Here is a 17,237-nt window from a genome sequence, read left to right as displayed (position 1 = left end):
GAGGAGGAGATGGAGGAGATGGAGGAGGAGGAGGAGGAGATGGAAGAAGAAGAAAAAAATTCTTCCCATTCTTTTTTTTAGTGTAGCTTGACCATGTTATTTTTTAAAATTGGCATTAACTGTAAATGAAAGTAGAACATTTATAAAAAGAAAAATTATTACAGAATACAAAGTCCTTTAAAATGAGCTTTCCTAACTTTGTGTCCAAAATCAAATCCCAAATCCAAACATCCTCTAAATCTGGTGCTTTAGCAAGTAGGAATCTTGAACATATATGAGTTTGTATTAGAAAACCCTCAACACTTCAAGCTTGCAAAAGTCATGATCCCTTCTGAACACAGAGGAAGTTGAACTTATTAAAGGTTTAACTGGGAAGTTAGTGCTTACCAAAAGTTAATGAGGGTCTATTTCATGTTCTGGAAAGATAAAATATCAAAGTCATAGAGAAATGTCTTATTTATGCATGCAGTATTCTAGAAATGAATGACATATTCCAAACATTAAACAAGAACATCCTTTAAGCATAGAAAACAGGATAAAATAAATCTAAAATTAATTGTCATGCATTGTTTTGAATGTGAATGGATTAATGTAGTCCATTAGTTGTAACCATAAACCATGAACTCTTTTCAAGAGTGTACATTATTCCCCTTTCATTTCTAATTGCCCAGTATGTCTGATCCTAAGGTAGTTCTGGAAATTCGTGTATGGAGAAAGATTTTTGGCTAGAGGAAGTGCTATTTAAAACAGAAAATTAAGCTGGCACCAGTTACAAACAGGCTATTGTGCCTTAACATTAAACTAAAAAATTCTGGTTCACTGGTGCAAGACTTATTTTACACAGAATATGGACTGAAAAAGAAGTGGCATTTAAGGAATAAACTTTCTTTAAATATCATACAACTATCTGCTATTACTTCACAAACTTGAATACTGAGGACTTTAATAGCATTTTTTAAAAAATCTGATCTTTCTTTTGGCAGGCTTTCCTCAGCATTATCAGGAAATAGGGGATGGTTGGAATATGAGTGTTTAGAGAGGAAGAGGTAAAAAGATGCAATGATAAAGAAAGAGTAAGGATCAGGAAATTGTGTAAGGAATTATTTACTCAAAGCCCTCAGAGAGTAGCCCATAGAAGAACCAGCAGGTGTCTCTGGAGTTCTCAAGCTTTGATCCTTGTGGAATAAGGAAGGCAGTGAAGGAATACATAAAAGATCTACTAGCCAGCTATTTGGCTTTTTCCCTAACAAGTCCATGGACTTATCAGTTAAGGTCATATAAAAAATGAACAACATACTTGATTCCTGAGATTTGTCAACAATCCCTGAATTATATATAGCCCTAGGACAGAATAGTCTTGAAAAACTCCCAAGTTTCCAGTTACAGCCATTTAAACAGTTCAAGCTTTTGTAAGAAAAGTGTAAGAAGTGTGAAAAAATACGTAGGGCATGCTAGTTGTTTCTTTCTGGTGTCTTTATCAGATATAAATATTTCTTGATACCAGTCTTGTATGGAAATTTGACAATTAATAAAAATTAGTTCTGAAAAAATTTAAAGCTTAACTTCAAAAAGCCCTAGAGTTTCTAATAAATTAATATCACTATCCTGAACTTTACCTTAAATATGAGTTTATAAGTGCACAGCCAGAGCTTAATTTTTTACTAGTCACATGACAGTTTCTATAATATTTATTCCTATGCATCTCAGCCCCAAGGAAGGAAGGGAAAGGTGATTTAGAGCTCTCAAGGGATATTTGGCAATGTCTGGAAACATTTTTGTTGTCACAACTGGAGTGTGTTATTGGCAGATAATGGGACAGAAGTCAGAGATGTTGCCAAATATTTTACTGTGCACCAGACAAAGACTTATCTGGCCCAAAATGTATCAAAGTTGAAAAATCCTGGTCTAAACTAAATGTTTTAAATAGCAATAAACTATATGGCTGGATAAAGAATCCATTATTTCCATTAATAACCAATTAGTACTAAGTTTGGAAAATAGACCCTGATTCAAACTTCATATAAGCTATATAGGAGATGTGATAACATATTTGTGATTTGGGAGAAAATATTTTTATTCATGAGATCATACACCTACAATTTTTAACAAACCAGGATAAAAGTGTTTCTTAAACACTTTGATAAGAAAAATCCGGGCTGGGAAGGTGGCTCAGTGGTAGAGCGCTTGCCTTGCATGCTCAAGGTCCTGGGTTCGATTCCTCAGCACCACATAAGCAAAAAGAAGAAAGCCGGAAGTGGCACTGTGGCTCAAGTAGTAGAGCGCTAGCCTTGAGCTGAAGAGCTGAGTTCAGGCCCCACACCGGACCCCTCCCCCAAAAAAAGAAAAATCCAAGGAGAAAAATGATTTTAAAATATCCTAGTCACAAATACTAATCTTCCACCAAGTCATTTACTGCCCAAATTTATTAACATACAACCTAAAAATCAATTCTCTGTCAGAAGCCGCCGCATGGAAGATGGATGCACCAGAAAATAGATTTATTATGGATATTTTTACTTCCCTTAGTTATAGGGCAGTTTTTTAAGGCTCATTGCAGAGTACTCTGAGGTGTCTGAGATACTAGAGTATGTTCAGCCATTTAGCTCAAAAGCATCTTTATTTTCCCTTTTTGGAAAGGTTGTAGTAAGGATGGGATGCCTTTGCTGTGGGCATCACGCTGGTTTAAGCCTCTTGAGACAGAAGCTGCTGCCGCCTAAGCAATGAATAACAGCATAAGCAAAGTCATTTTCTTATCTCTGTTACAAAAACATAAAGAAAAATAATAACTTATTTATTAACATGGTGACATGGACAAAAGTTCATCAAAATAGCCTCATACAGACCCACTCCATGGAGAAAGGAAGTAGTCAATAAGAATTTGAAATTACATAGAAAAATGAATAGTCTCATAGTGTAATTCTATATGTATACTATAAACACGAACTCTAGATGAGTTCCATTTAGCTTGACATCTTGCGTACTATTTATTTCCTATAAATACCTATCATGTCACAAGTGAATCCATAATGTAAGCTATCCTATTAAAGTCACATTAGTTTCATTTCCTGTTTGGCTCTCTATCTTCACTCTGAAAAATGTCCTAATGATCCCACTGGAGGTGCAAAAAAGACAGAAAAGAAAGTCTTATCCAGAAAGGACATTATGTTTTCAGCCAGCAGAAGACAAATAAACGTCTAGAATATTATTAGATATTAGAAATTAGAAATATTATGTTTTGGTTCCAACACAATTTCACCTTCAGTTCTTGTTCTATATGTTATTTATTTTATTTTGTTGTTTAGTTTGTGATGATATGCCATTTTCAGATTTCATGCAACTGAATATTTAGGATTATAGGTGTGAGCTACTGGTGCCCAGCTTTCAAATGTTTGTCAATCCAAACCTAGCCTTATTTTTTCCAAAGTCGTACTGCCTCAAATCCAGTTCCATCACTGGGGCACTTGCAAAAGGCTCCATCACTGCATTTCAATACCTGCTGCTTGTCTCTACTTCTTGGGCTCTGGGCAAGCTACAGGCTTTTGGCAAAGTTTCACTAAATCGCTTTTATCTAAATTCACCAGACCATAAACCTTTGATGAACGTGCAGACTCCTCCATTCTGAAGCTTGTCACCCAATGGTCAGTGGTCTGACGCGAAGGGTAGACCCCCTCCTGGAGTATGAAGGTGCAGATTACCGCACCCGCGCCCACCTCACGCTGGCTCCGCACCCACCCTGTGCACCCTAGGCTAGTTGAAGAACGTCTGCGTTTGTGGGGTTGTGACTCCTTGATTCATGGAAGCACAGCACTAGTACTTAGAAGCTTATTTTGAGTTAGAGACAATTTATGGACTTGGCATGAATTAACATTCAATCCTCACTAGACAATGCCAGGCAAGTGCCACAGCTGGACCAAATCACCCGGAGTAAATAGAGGCAGAGGGTGAAGACAGGACCTTCTGCTTCCATACCTAAACCAAGAACCACCGCGCTGCCCGGTCTGCGGGGTTAAGTCCACGGTTCCCTGACAACCCGCCAAGCTCCAGGGGATGCCCCTCAACATCACGTCTGGGCGCGCAGCAATGTGGGACAGGAGGCCGTTCTGGCCCCCCGGGTGGCACGTTTCGCCCCTCGGGGCAAGGCAAGGACGTGACTCATCGAGAGTCCCCCCCCCCCACGCACACTGGACCGGACACAGCCGGAGAAGGTGTCCTCCCAGCCCCCAGGCCTGGCAGGGTGGGTGGGGCGGGGCTCGGGAGCGGGAACCGGCAGCGGGAAGCGGCCGCCGCCCGCCCCGGCTGCTGCGCGCGAGGCAAGGCGAGGCCAGGCGAGGCGGGGCGGGGCTGGGCAGGACTGGAAGGGGAGGCCGCTCGGGCCCTCGCCGCAGCCAGCGCGCACCGACAGCGAGATGGGACTGGAGACCGAGAAGGCCGACGTGCAGCTCTTCATGGACGACGACGCCTACAGCCGCCACAGCGGCGTCGACTACGCCGATCCCGAGAAGTTCGTGGACTCGGGCTACGATCGGGATCCCCACCGGCTCAACTCTCATCTTCAGGTGCAGCTCAAGGCGGGCGGTAACCTGGGCGGGTTGGTGCCCGCCCCTGCCGCGGGCTGCGGACGGACATCCCCTACCCCTCCTCTCCACCCACTCCCCATCCCCGGGTCGTCCAGGACCCCGACAGTGCCCGTGTCACACCAGTACCAGGCTCCCTGCCCAGGCAGGGATTCCTAGCCATCTTCCTGTGCGCCCACCGTGACACTGTGCAAAACGGGGGACACTAACCACTAGCCACCTTCTTCGTGGTTGCTCTCCCTGATTCCTGGGGGGGGGGGAGGGAGGGGGGGAGGAGGATGCGGGGGAGGGGTGACCGCTGGGGTGACTGCTGGCTTGGGTCCCTGCGTCCTGTCTCCTGCAGCTGGGCTTTGAAGACGTGATTGCAGAGCCAGCGACTACGCACTCCTTTGACAAAGTGTGGGTCTGCAGCCATGCCCTCTTTGAAGTCAGCAAATACGTGCTCTACAAGTTCCTGACCGTGTTCCTGGCCATCCCCTTGGCCTTTGCCGCGGGAATTCTCTTCGCCACCCTCAGCTGTCTGCACATCTGGTGAGAAGGGAGTGGGGCACACTGGGGGTCCAAAGTAGACTTTTTTTTTCTTTCCACCTGCCCTTCCCTTCCTTTCTCCCAGGAAAGACCATGCATCAGCTCAGCCTTGAAAGGCTTTTTGCTTTCTTTGACTTAAGAGATGAAACAGAAGGAAGAGTGCATCTCTCTCCTGGGTGTGATTTTTCCCTCCCCTACAGAAGGCTGAGTTGAGTGGAGAGCAAAGGTGGGAATCTGGAAGCTTGCTGTCTGCCACAGGCTGCTCCCTCCAAGGCCCTGTTAAGACTTGTGCCTGTGGTTCCGGGCAGGGCTCTTCGTTCATTGCCTTCGGTTTAGTCACCACCTGTGTTTGGGTAAAAACAAAAGCGATCTCTGAGCAGGATGCCATCAGCAATATGATTGGGCAGGGATGTCAGGCCTGGGGAAGCAGCGCTGGGGGGGGGGGGAGGAGTGCAGTTCCACTGCTGGCAAAAGGCAAGGAAGGATGAGAAGATGCAGTCAAGGGGAAGGGCACCCAAGGGGCATGAATGAAAACTCCACGTGCCTAAGAATAAATGAACTTTGCACCCATGATCCACAAATAAGAATTGCATCCACTGAATGGATGTTTTATTCACATCCTAAGACTTTGGAGGCTGGGCATGGTGGCATGCACCTGTAAATCCCAGTACTTGGGAATCTGAGGCAAGATTCAGAGTTTTGGGACAGCCTGGGCTGCCTAGTGAGAACATGTGCCCCTGGAAATAAGACAAAACAAAATTGGGAACAATTTTAAACACTTTTAAATGCTACAACTAATTCTACCAAGAAGACTTACTGCTATATTAACGAATATTCTCTTTAAGCCATTAGTGGCAGTGCACACCTGTAATCCCAGCTATGTGGAGAATGAAGACAGGAAGATCATGATTAGATGGAACAAAATTTAGCCAGACTGTCTCACAAATAAGCCAGATGTTCTGTTATATGATTGGGATCCCAGTACTTTGAGAAGCAGAGGGAGGAGGATTGAAGTTGGAAGCCAAGCAGAGCAAATATCACCTCCAGACCTTATCTGAAGAACAAACTGAAAGCAAAACCCTGGGAGTATACTCAAGTGGTAGAGCACTTGTCTTACCCCAAGGCCCTGAATTCAATCCCTGGAAGGGAGGTGGACAGGATATCCACTTTATTCTGACAGAAAGAATCATCCTTCATTTGACAAAAGCTGTCAAACTGGTGCCTCAGGGTAGTCCAAGGTGAAATGCATGGTCCTAGACTACTCCACATTATTCTCAATCACTTCATATGATTTGCCACACCCCCAGTACCTGCTCAGTGTTCAGTTAGAAGTTACCAAGTCATTCTTCATTCCATACCATGTGTGGCTTCATTTCATCAGTTGTTTATCTCTGTAATTACTTCTATACCCTAGAACTATTGAGTGCTTAGTTTTTTCTAGATATTGGACTTGAGATTCTTCTTCCATTTACCCATGATAATTGGGGCAGTGTTGGTTGGGTCCAGAAGTTCAAAATGAAAATATACCATTAACTCTAAAGGAAAAGAAAGGAGAGCAAGGAAGACTTCATGGGAAAGAAGTCTATCAAATGCTTGTAAGAGATAAATAAATATCCACTGGGATGGAGAAAGAATAAACAAAGAATGCAGATTTGATCATTGAAAGTTGTTAAATAACTATGTGGAAAGTATGGAAAGATTGGCAGAGAAATGAAAAATAATCTGTATCTTTATGCATGTATAAATTCATAAAGGCCAGAGGTGTGTCAAATATACTGACTACATGCACACACACACAGTGATGTTATAGGTGCCTAAATTAGCACATAAAGTTTCAGACTCCTCATTAACTACATCCAGTCTTCTTAACCTCTATGGGAGGTTTCTTATTTGTTTGTTTGTTTGTTTGTTTTTGTCAGTTGTGGGGCCTGAACTCCAGGCCTGGGTGCTGTCCCTCAGCTCTTTAGCTCAAGGTTAGTGCTCTACCACTTCAGCTACAGTGCCACTTCTGCTTTTTTCTGCTGAGGAATCAAATCCAAGGCCTCATGCATGCAAGGCAAGCACTCAACCACTGAGCCACCTTCCCAGCCCCTTTATGGGAGGTTTTTCACGTTCAAAACTAAATGGCATACAGTGTATACGAAATGCTACTTGAGAAGCAGAGAATACCATGTTTAGAGTCCACAAAGCTATGCTTTCCTGAAGCTTTTGTGGAAGAGTTGGAAACAAGTAAGTTTTCAATTACTAATGATGCCTTTCTTCACCTGGCTCTCTGGAGAAAAGGAGGGGTTTTGTGTGTAGGCTTCCATTGGTGAGTCATCAGCCCACTGCCTTTTTAGCCACAGAAAATGTATTATTTAACTTCAGCTTGTTTGTCACATAGCACACACATGGGACATTAATATTTAAGTGCTGTATATTTGTCACCAGGAAATTATGATTGCAAGTTCAGGAATAATTTTAAAACTAGGGTACTCATATATTAGTTTATACCTTTATAAAATAGATTTACCACTTATTGGATTACATCCCCCTGAAATATAACTGGATCAAAGACAAACCTTATAAAAGGACTAACCTTTTTAAATAACTTTGGTTTTCTTTTAAAACAATTTTCTATATTTTTATTTTTTAATTTTTTGGTCTGTCGTGGGGCTTGAACTCTTGGCCTGGGTGCTGTCCCTGAGCTCTTCAGCTCAAGGCTAGCGCTCTACCACTTAGCTACAGCGCCACTTCCAGTTTTCTGGTGGTTTATTGAAGATTAGAGTCTCACAGACTTTCCTGCCCGGGCTGGCTTTGACCTGAGATCCTTAAATCTTACAGGTGTGAGCCACTGGCCCCCGGCTTGTTCTATGTTTCTAAATAGTATTTATTGTTCTACCAAGAAGTTAGTGATAAGTAAAGGTAACCATACACAATAAGGATATCTTGAACTAAGTCACAGTTTCACCACCCATTTAAGTTTAGATAGCTAGAAATATAGACGGACGGATAGAGAGAGAGGGGAGGAGAGAGAGAGATCTTTCTTTGACATGGATCCTGACTAAGTTTCCCAAGCTGGCCCTCAGCTTCAGGGTTCATGTAATCCTTCTGCCTCAAGCTCCCAAGTAGCTGGGACTGAAAGTATGGAATATTATACATAGCCTGATTTTATACTCTTTAAACAAATAAATGCAACAAAAATAAAAGGCAGAATTTGGTTCCCTAGGGCAGAAGTGCTGGTCATTACAGACCAAGATATCAGTTTGACTCCATGCCACAGTCAGATGCAAATAGCTTCCATTTGGCAAATGAGGCCACTGGCTATAAGTGAACTATAACCACAGAAATGTGAATGAGACATCTGTCTTATTTTTACTGGGATGCAATGAGAAAAAATGTCCGATTGATAGGAATGTAGTAGCAATCTCATTTGTAGAAGATGCTTTTAATATAGCAAATTTCTTATAACAATGAAATTAGAATAATGCAAAGCTAACTAAAGAATCTCTGACCTAGAGCTAAATTATCCACTGGAGGAAAAGATAATTTTGTGCATTATAAATTTTGCATAAAGAGCTTCAACCAAATTTGAGTTACTCCAAATTATGTAGTTTTAGAAGATAAACCATGCAATATTGAAAACATAATTTAAGTTTGATATTCACAGATTCTCTGAGCCAAAATGAAATAATACAAACCTAAAGAAAATAAAATGTGTTCATCATAACCCATGAACTACAATCCTCAAATGTGGACAACTGTTTTCTGCTTAACTGGCAAGTCAACTTTGACAAGTGCTTAAGTCCCCTTAGGTGGAGATTTGGGGAGTTATGGGGACAGAAAACATCCTAACCTAGAGAAGAGTGGGAGGTGCTTTGTAAGTGAAGTAGACTTGGTTAGGAACCTTTTTGAACTAAACTTCAGTCTCTTAATACATCAATTTGAAGATAACTGTTTTCATTAATATTCAGACTTTAAATTAGGCCTGTTTTATTGCTCATTATTTGACATCATTCTGTGGACATTTCAAGGATGAGTAATAAGTGTTGGCCCTAATAATTATTGTCTGTGAAATTTCCTGTTTTCAGTTTAATTCATAGCAATATGTCAAAAGCCACAGGTCAATTGAGACAAAAAGTGATAAGAAATCAAAAGTTACCATTGTTCAACTGGTTAGTTACTCAACTAGTTAGCTCTGAAGCAGCCCATAATTGTGTATCTTATAAAATTGCTTCAAGTATTTAGCACTTGGTAAAACCACAAGATAAATATAGTCTGTATAGATAGGCAATATATATAATTCAGTGGGCTAAAAAATATATCAGCCAATCAGCCAATTAGATTGATTTAGCTAACTACTGCAGACCTTTATTTACATTTTAATCACAAGCCAAGAAAGTCACTCACCCCCTGGCGCCCATCCAGGTAACAATAAAGATCCTATTGAGACCACCAGCAATGCCTAAGAATTCACAAACCTCCTCCTTGATCAAAAAGAACTACAACAAGAGAGAACATTGTTCAGAGGATCACATACAAACTTCAGCAACCTGGGGAATATAAGAATGTGCAGTTTTCTTAAGAAAAAGCATTCCAAAAATGATTTGAGGAGAGACTGCCTGTTTTTTGTCTAAGAATCAGAATACCACTTGCGGAGCTCCTTATATTGTATCACACATCCCTTCTCAGGGTGAATAATTGCTATACAAATTAAAGCATAAGAAACAAAGAAAGCATAACAAAATTGTAACTTCATTTGCACTCAGATATTTATTTAAGATCAAGTTCACTTGAAGATCTTCTCTGGACAGAAATGTAAGCATCAGTTTATGATACTTGTTGGTAAACTAGAAGATAAAGATGTTTGCTTCAATACTAAAGAAGTTTAAGGAAGTCAAGGGAAGGCATGTGGAGAGAGGTAACACACATGGCAGCCAGGAAGTGGAACTTTAGGGAAATATATACAATTAGGCAGGTTAATGTCTAGTGGTAGACGTATATAAGTAAATATGCCGTTTTTTTACTTTTTGTTTTATAATTTCTGATAGCATTCCACCAGTACAAAGAATATTATTATTTATTATTTCTATGTTTATTTGTTTATTAACCAATATATCTTTTGTGTTTCTTATCATTCTGGTCATTTTCTATGTGTGTTCAACTGTTCAATCAAATTTAAACTTATTAAATCATTATTGTATCTTTTAATTCATGTGCAAGAGTCTGGAGCTCATTTGGTAATACTAACAATCCTTTTCACATTGTTCTTCCATTCCAGGATTTTAATGCCTTTTGTAAAGACATGCCTCATGGTCCTGCCTTCAGTGCAGACAATATGGAAGAGTCTGACAGATATTGTCATTGGCCCATTGTGTGCCAGCGTGGGGAGAAGCTTCTCTTCTGTCAACTTGCAAGTGAGCCATGACTGAATGCTTAGAACCCAGATCCAGAGACTTGGATATTGTACCTTTGCTGTTATAAGACTAAAGCACTACTGTTCTGTTCTTTCCCCAATTGTCTTAATTAAGAAAATTATGATGGTTATCTATATTTACAAATGTTTATGGTAAGATCTTTTCAAATAATATTTTCCAATTAATAGCCTAGGGCTTTATATTTCATTTTTATAAACAGAATTATACAGTAGGCTGACAACAGTTAATTTTAAAGGCAGGCAGACAAGTTTGCTTTACTACAAAAGTATACCTTTGGGGTTGGGGCATTGCTGAAATGGTAGAATAGCTGTCTTGCAAGCACAAAGACCAGCACCACAAAAAAGTAAGAATTTTAAACTAATGAGTTGATAATGATCAGAGCGTTCCTTCAAGAATACTGTAGGGCTGGGAAAGTGGCTCAGTGGTAGGGCTCTTGCCTTGCATACATGAGGCCCTGGGTTCAATTCCTCAGCACCTCATAAGCAAAAAGAAAAAAGCTGGAAGTGGCACTGTGGCTCAAGTGGTAGAGCACTAGCCTTGAGCTGAAGAGCTGAGGGACAGCACCCAGGCCAAAAGTTCAGGCCCCACGACCTGACCCTCCTCCCTCCTTCTCCCCTCCCCCCTCTCCGCTGAAGAAAAGAATACTGTAATAGTTTTGTGCAGAACTGCTTATAATACTATGGAATTTATTGTTTTTTTTTACTCGGAAGTAATACTTCTACAATTCCTTATACAGATATGAGTGTAGGAATAACTAGAGACAAATGATATCAAGATTCTAGATATTGAACTATCAAAGCACACAGTGATGATAGCAACAAGGTAATATAATAAGAATGAATAAATGTGAAGATAGATGAAGAAAATATGCTCTTTTAAGATATTGTACACCTCCAGGTCTATTTAACAAGATGTTTCCATTTACTGTATATTTTGTACTTAATATAAATGTTTTGCTCATCAAATTTCTTTGAAGCATTTTCATTGTATTTACAGCTGTGTCGAACTAATATATAGAATAAGTAAATGTATCTCTTATCACATAATTCCACTGTTAAGGGTGAGGTTGTACTACCTTGACTAGATAAATATTAACATAGTTTCTTGGGGGGAATGAAATTCTGAAATGTTTTATGATTCATATTTATTGGCTGTGATATAATTCATACCTGGTTGGTATTTTATCTAGGAGATGCTTTCTGTCTTGCAATTAGTAACTGAATCTATTTTCTACATTCCTAGGATTGTTTCACTTTTCTTTCAAGTAATATTGGTGCTATTTAATAACATTTTATAGTAAAGGTTATTTCTGACACTTAAATACCTATTTTGACTACAATTATTCATATATAGGCACTAAAAGGATAGTTATCAATTTTGAGGGTCCATGATTCTGAGCTACTGAACTACATGCATACAAATCCATATTAGAATATGGCATGTGAAAATTTTAAGATATTCTAATATGGATTATAACACCATGCAGCTATTCTTCTCATTTTTGAGCAGTAAATTCTTCCTTTAGTGTTATTGGTTACTGGCTTTAAAAATATCATCATTCCAAAATGATAGGCATATAAAAGATTGCCTACAATTTAAGTTGCTACTACAATTTATATATCTTAAAAGAACTCAATCAGGTATTGGTGAGTCTTGTCTGTAATCCTACCTACTTAGGATGCTGATATCTGAGTAATTAGCCTGAGCATACAAACCCCCAAGAGATTCTGAGCTCTAATTAACCAGCAAAAGCCAGAGTGGAGGTGTGGATCAAGTGGTAGAACACCATCTGTGAGTGGAAAAGAGCCAAGCAAGATCATGTCCAGAGCTCAAGACCAAAAAGTGCTCATGCTTCAAAATTGCCATCAGAATCTGAGTCAATATTTCTTTGAATATCCCCAAAACACAAATCTTTATTCAATGAAGATTACTGTAATTTTTTTCAAGATTGCCAGTCCTGATGAATACAGAAATGATTGAACTGGAACACTGTTGGGGGTTAAGTCAAGAGAATAATTAAAGTAGGCAACTGATATCCTTTTGAAAAATCAAAAAAATTTACAAAACTGCAGCATCCTTTGAAAACACATGATCATTGCCTTAAAGCATTACCATTCATTTGTCTATATCCATTTTATTGTGTTAGTTTAAAAGGCCATTGGTCTCATGACTTTATAGCTATGTTTTTATGACTTTAGAGTCATGTATTTAAAGTGTTTCTTAAACATTTAATTATGTTTATTAGCTATTTGATTAATCATATTTGATTAATAAAATGTCTATTTTAATAAATCATAAGCTTTGATATTTTCAAATTGATAATACAAGTTTTAAAATCTATACACACATACACATTTTATGTAACAAAACTTTTAACTTCTAAAATGTATGATTTCCTTATTTCTTGAGTAGTATTGATTACTTTCAAAATGAATTTTTATTGATATTTTCATGACTTAATCTAATTTTAAAGATTCAGCTTTTGTATACAATGGGTAGTTTTTTATGCAAATATGTTGTTTCTTTTATTTGAGCAAGATGTAGTAGGAGGCAAAAAGACTTTCATAGAATTCAAAATAAACATTCTAAAATTTCATAAATGTGTTCACTGCTTTTATTATATTTTGTCCTATCTTTGTTTTTGAATGGAGAGTGCTATCTTTAAGGAGTTCTCATTTAACAAATCACTTTATGAATACAATGTCACCCCTTGATCAATGTCACCCTTTCCTACTGCTTATTTTATGAATTCCCAAATTGACAAGTAATAATCTTTTCAAACAAATTGGAACTTATTAAAAACTTATTTATTTTTTATTTACATTTTATTATTTAGCAATATATTTGCAAAAAGATAAAAAACTCAGAATAACAATTTGATTTTTTATGTTTCTAGCACTTTAAGAGAATCCACATAAATTTTTCTACTATTTGATGAATAGTATGAAGTAGCTTCTTCCAAAAATCACCATGCTTCAACTTCTTTGGAGTTTCTTCTTGCTAATACTAAGTAAACTGAAATTTCTGTTTTTAGTTTTCAAAATGAAAGTAATAACACTATAAATCACATGTATTTAGATAATTGCACATTAAAACAAAACTAAAGTCTGACATTATTTTAAGAATGTGAAGAGTAGTTGCTGATATTGGCCTAGATCTTTTTGAGGAAAATTAATCTAGGAAATGACCAATCCTTAATAAATAAAAAAGCAGGTGTTTGGATTTTAAAAATGTTCTTTACAGCTTCAAAGAACATACGAAGTCTCTCTTTTACACAGCCATCCACATCCCTTCATTTCCTTATCTTTCTTGGAAAGTTGTCAGATGGTAGTGAGAAGAGCCCTCCCTGTTCATTGCCTTGTCTTTCTTGGAAAGTTGTCAGATGGTAGTGAGAAGAGCCCTCCCTGGAAGCCAGGTGTCCAGATTCCAACTTCACTTAAGCAATTACTGGAGTTTTTCTACTCTTGGAAATGGTTTAAGCTCTGTCTATATTTTTATATCTACTGAAAGCTCTGGATTAGAAGATCTATCAATACGTTCCTACATCATTGTTTTCTATGACTTCAGTGGAGTAAGGTTCTAGTGATCTGTCTGCTGACCAATCTAGCCATTTGGAACCTTTTAAAAATCAGTGAACTTCCTGTCATTGATAGGGTTGACAGACTAAGAATGTGCTAAATAATGAATGTACTTTTTACTCTTCTAGATTGTTATCATGCATACATTGTACATAATTCTTCATAACAGGAATTCCTAGATTTTCATCAGTTCTAATGTTGTTATATTTCTATAAAAATAATGTTGCTATATGCTTTAAATTAATTTCAATTAATTTACCTATAAAGATTTTCTGTAACAAATAATAATTACTGGTATACCACTGTTATGGCTTAGATTTGGGGTGAGATGTGGTAGAGGGCTCAAGAGCAAACCTAAGGCCTTACTCATACCAGTAAATGCTCTACTACTCACCTACATACAGCCCATCCTGCAATTTGCATCTTAAATCTCTCCCAAAGGTTAAAGACTTGTGGTGCTACTGGGAGGTGATAGAAGCTTTAGCAACTGGGACTTCACTGGAAAAGATCAAATCACTAGGGGTGTAGCTATGAAAGAAATACTGAGACTCCAGCCCTCCATTTTCTCTATTTGTTTCCTGGTCACCATGAGGTAAACAGTTTCCTTTACCATATGCATCCACTGTGATGTTCTGCCTCACCATGCAATAGAGTCAAGTGATCATGGACTGAAACCTCTGAAACTCTGTGCTCAAATTAACCTTTCTAACTGAAAGTTGAGTGTCTCAGGCATTTGGTTACAGCATGAAAGAAGCTGAATAACCAATGCCTGCCCTGTTCCTGTCATCAGCTCCAGCTTCTCTATTTGCCAAAGCCTCCTTACTGGCCTCATTCCCTGCCTTCATCGTCATCTTTTTCTTTTTAGGAAAATGAACAAACATCTGAATTCTGTCAGACCATTGTCACCTGCAGCAGCAATTCTCTGTGGCCTCACTGAAAAATCCTATTCTCTGCCCCTAAGTAAATACCCCTCCCTTTCTCTTGTCTGAAAATCTCCTCAGAGCTCCTTCTCCTATTTTCCAAACTACTCAACATTAAGTGTCTTTTTGTGTCTCAATATGAAATCATATGCAAGCCTCTATGATCGGTTATCACTCTATGAAACTAACCCTGTTAACTAAATTCCATTAGAATGCTAGTCATGCTTTTGAAATCCTAAAGCATGTCTCTATCTTGGCTTCCCTAAAATCCTGAAGTGATGCCCAGTATATCACGGACTCAGTCAATATAAAAATATTGTAAACTAAATGAATACATGAATAAATAACAGAAGAAAACTTGATATGATACTCTGATTTCATTTGTTTTTCTTTAGCAAAAGGAATGTGAAATATACTCATCTCCATGAAATTTTACTTCTCACCATTTTCCCACAGGAAAATTAACAAGTTTGTAATACATACCGAAGCATATCCCAGCCTTTGGGGCGTAATGTCTATCTGTAGTCTGCATTCTCTTACCTGAAACTTACTTTCAAATCAGCAAGAATATGAAACCTTAACATTTCAAGAGTTGCTTGGATCTCTGTTCACATGTGGAATATTTAATCTCCCGAGAGGAAATGAGTTACTTCAGTGCCTATGGACATAAAATTCTACCTGTGCTAGGTAGAGGAGAGGTGTGAAATGCATTGAAATAACTGGCTTTTATACCTTTATTTAAAGATGACCAGAAGTTATCATGAATACCAATTACAGTCTCAAATCATTAGGTGTTGGTTAATACTCATGAGTTCTTTTAATTTACAAAAAGAAAAATCCATTGTCATCTACTTGCCCTTGAGCATTTCCAAGGTCTAATAAGGGGTTTTATGGAAAATTCAAAGCTTCCATGCAATTTTTCTTTAAACCACAACAAGGAGAAAGAAATGTGTTTTATCATCATCATATATTGTTCATTGTAATGGTCCAGAAATGCTAATGCCTTCCAAAGATAGTATAACTTTAAGTCCTTACTCCAATTATTGAGTCTTTGATTTGACGATATAGGTTTGTATTTCATGGCATAACAATTTCTTCATTTCCTTAGGGAAACTATGGTATATGAAATAGCTCAAAGTTGCAAATATCACTTGTGAATGATATGACAATTTAAGGACTGTTTGTAGTATATTCAAAGACTACCTTGAATCTGTAGTTGGAACCTATGTATTTTAACTTAGTATGTTTTTAAAAGCTGCTAGTTTAAACTAAAATCATTTTATTTAATATTATAATCAGTTCAAACACTAACTGGAAACATAAAATACAAATGATTTCTACATACAATAAATTGAACTGTAAAAGTAATTTGTGTGTGAAAAGGGCTTTTATTTTAAAGGAAGTAAGGAAGAAAGTGGGGATGGAGGGAAGGAGGGAAGGAGAGAGGAAGAATGGAAAGAAGAAAGAAAGAGAGAGAAGGAGGAAGGGAGGAAGGAAAAGAGAGAAGGAAAGAAGGAAAAATGAAGGAAAGAAGGAAAAATGAAGGAAAGAAGGAAGGAAGGAAGGAAGGAAGAAGTTCCTCATTTGAAAACATACTTACATTTTTACTACTCTTTTTCCCACTTGGAAATATACAATACTGAAACATTGTTTCAATAAAGTTTTACATTTTAGAAAATGAAATCCATATATTATTCTATTTGAATCTCAGTATGAATTAAATAACAACAGAGAAGTCATACAGATAATGGCCCAATTTCATTAGCTTGTAGCTTTTTCACTGTAGAATGTTTTCACAGTATAACAAGAGTTTATAGAATTTTTATATGGTTACATACTACTTCTAAGAAAACAAAATATACTATTTTTAAGAAAACAAAACTAAGTAGAACTTAACCACTTAACGACTGCTACTGTGTGGAATGACAAATCAAGATTTGGTGTATTTCTTCCCTTCTAGTACATCGGTATATGCAGGGCAGCTGATAAACGAGGAGCACAGGATATATATGGGTGTATACTGAGTCTTTGGCCTACACGTTTTAAGTATGAAAATAGTGTTGAGTCCTGTTATCTGCTTATTCCAAAGTCTTCTGTCTGTTTGCTCTGAAATAGCAAAATGAACATTTGTTTATTTAAGGATTACTTTTGTTTCAAAATCATTTTTGTACCACTCTCCAGTTTCTTTCTTTGATTTGCATCTGAAATGTAACAAGAGAA

General features: G+C 38.0%; 1 protein-coding gene across 1 annotated transcript; it reads left to right on the top strand.

Annotated features, from left to right (window-relative positions):
• The first annotated feature begins 4,395 nt into the window (after nucleotides 1–4,395).
• Nucleotides 4,396–10,956, top strand: Cav2 (caveolin 2). Its single transcript, XM_013019953.1, has 3 exons — nucleotides 4,396–4,556; nucleotides 4,918–5,105; nucleotides 10,363–10,956. The coding sequence occupies exons 1-3, from the start codon at nucleotides 4,407–4,409 to the stop codon at nucleotides 10,511–10,513; spliced, it is 489 nt and encodes a 162-aa protein (XP_012875407.1). The 5' UTR covers nucleotides 4,396–4,406; the 3' UTR covers nucleotides 10,514–10,956.
• The last annotated feature ends 6,281 nt before the right edge of the window (nucleotides 10,957–17,237 follow it).

The sequence above is a fragment of the Dipodomys ordii genome, unplaced genomic scaffold (genome assembly GCF_000151885.1).
Source record: "Dipodomys ordii isolate 6190 unplaced genomic scaffold, Dord_2.0 Scaffold48, whole genome shotgun sequence".
NCBI classification, from domain to species: Eukaryota; Metazoa; Chordata; class Mammalia; order Rodentia; family Heteromyidae; genus Dipodomys; species Dipodomys ordii.
This window is presented reverse-complemented; position numbering and strand designations above follow the sequence as displayed.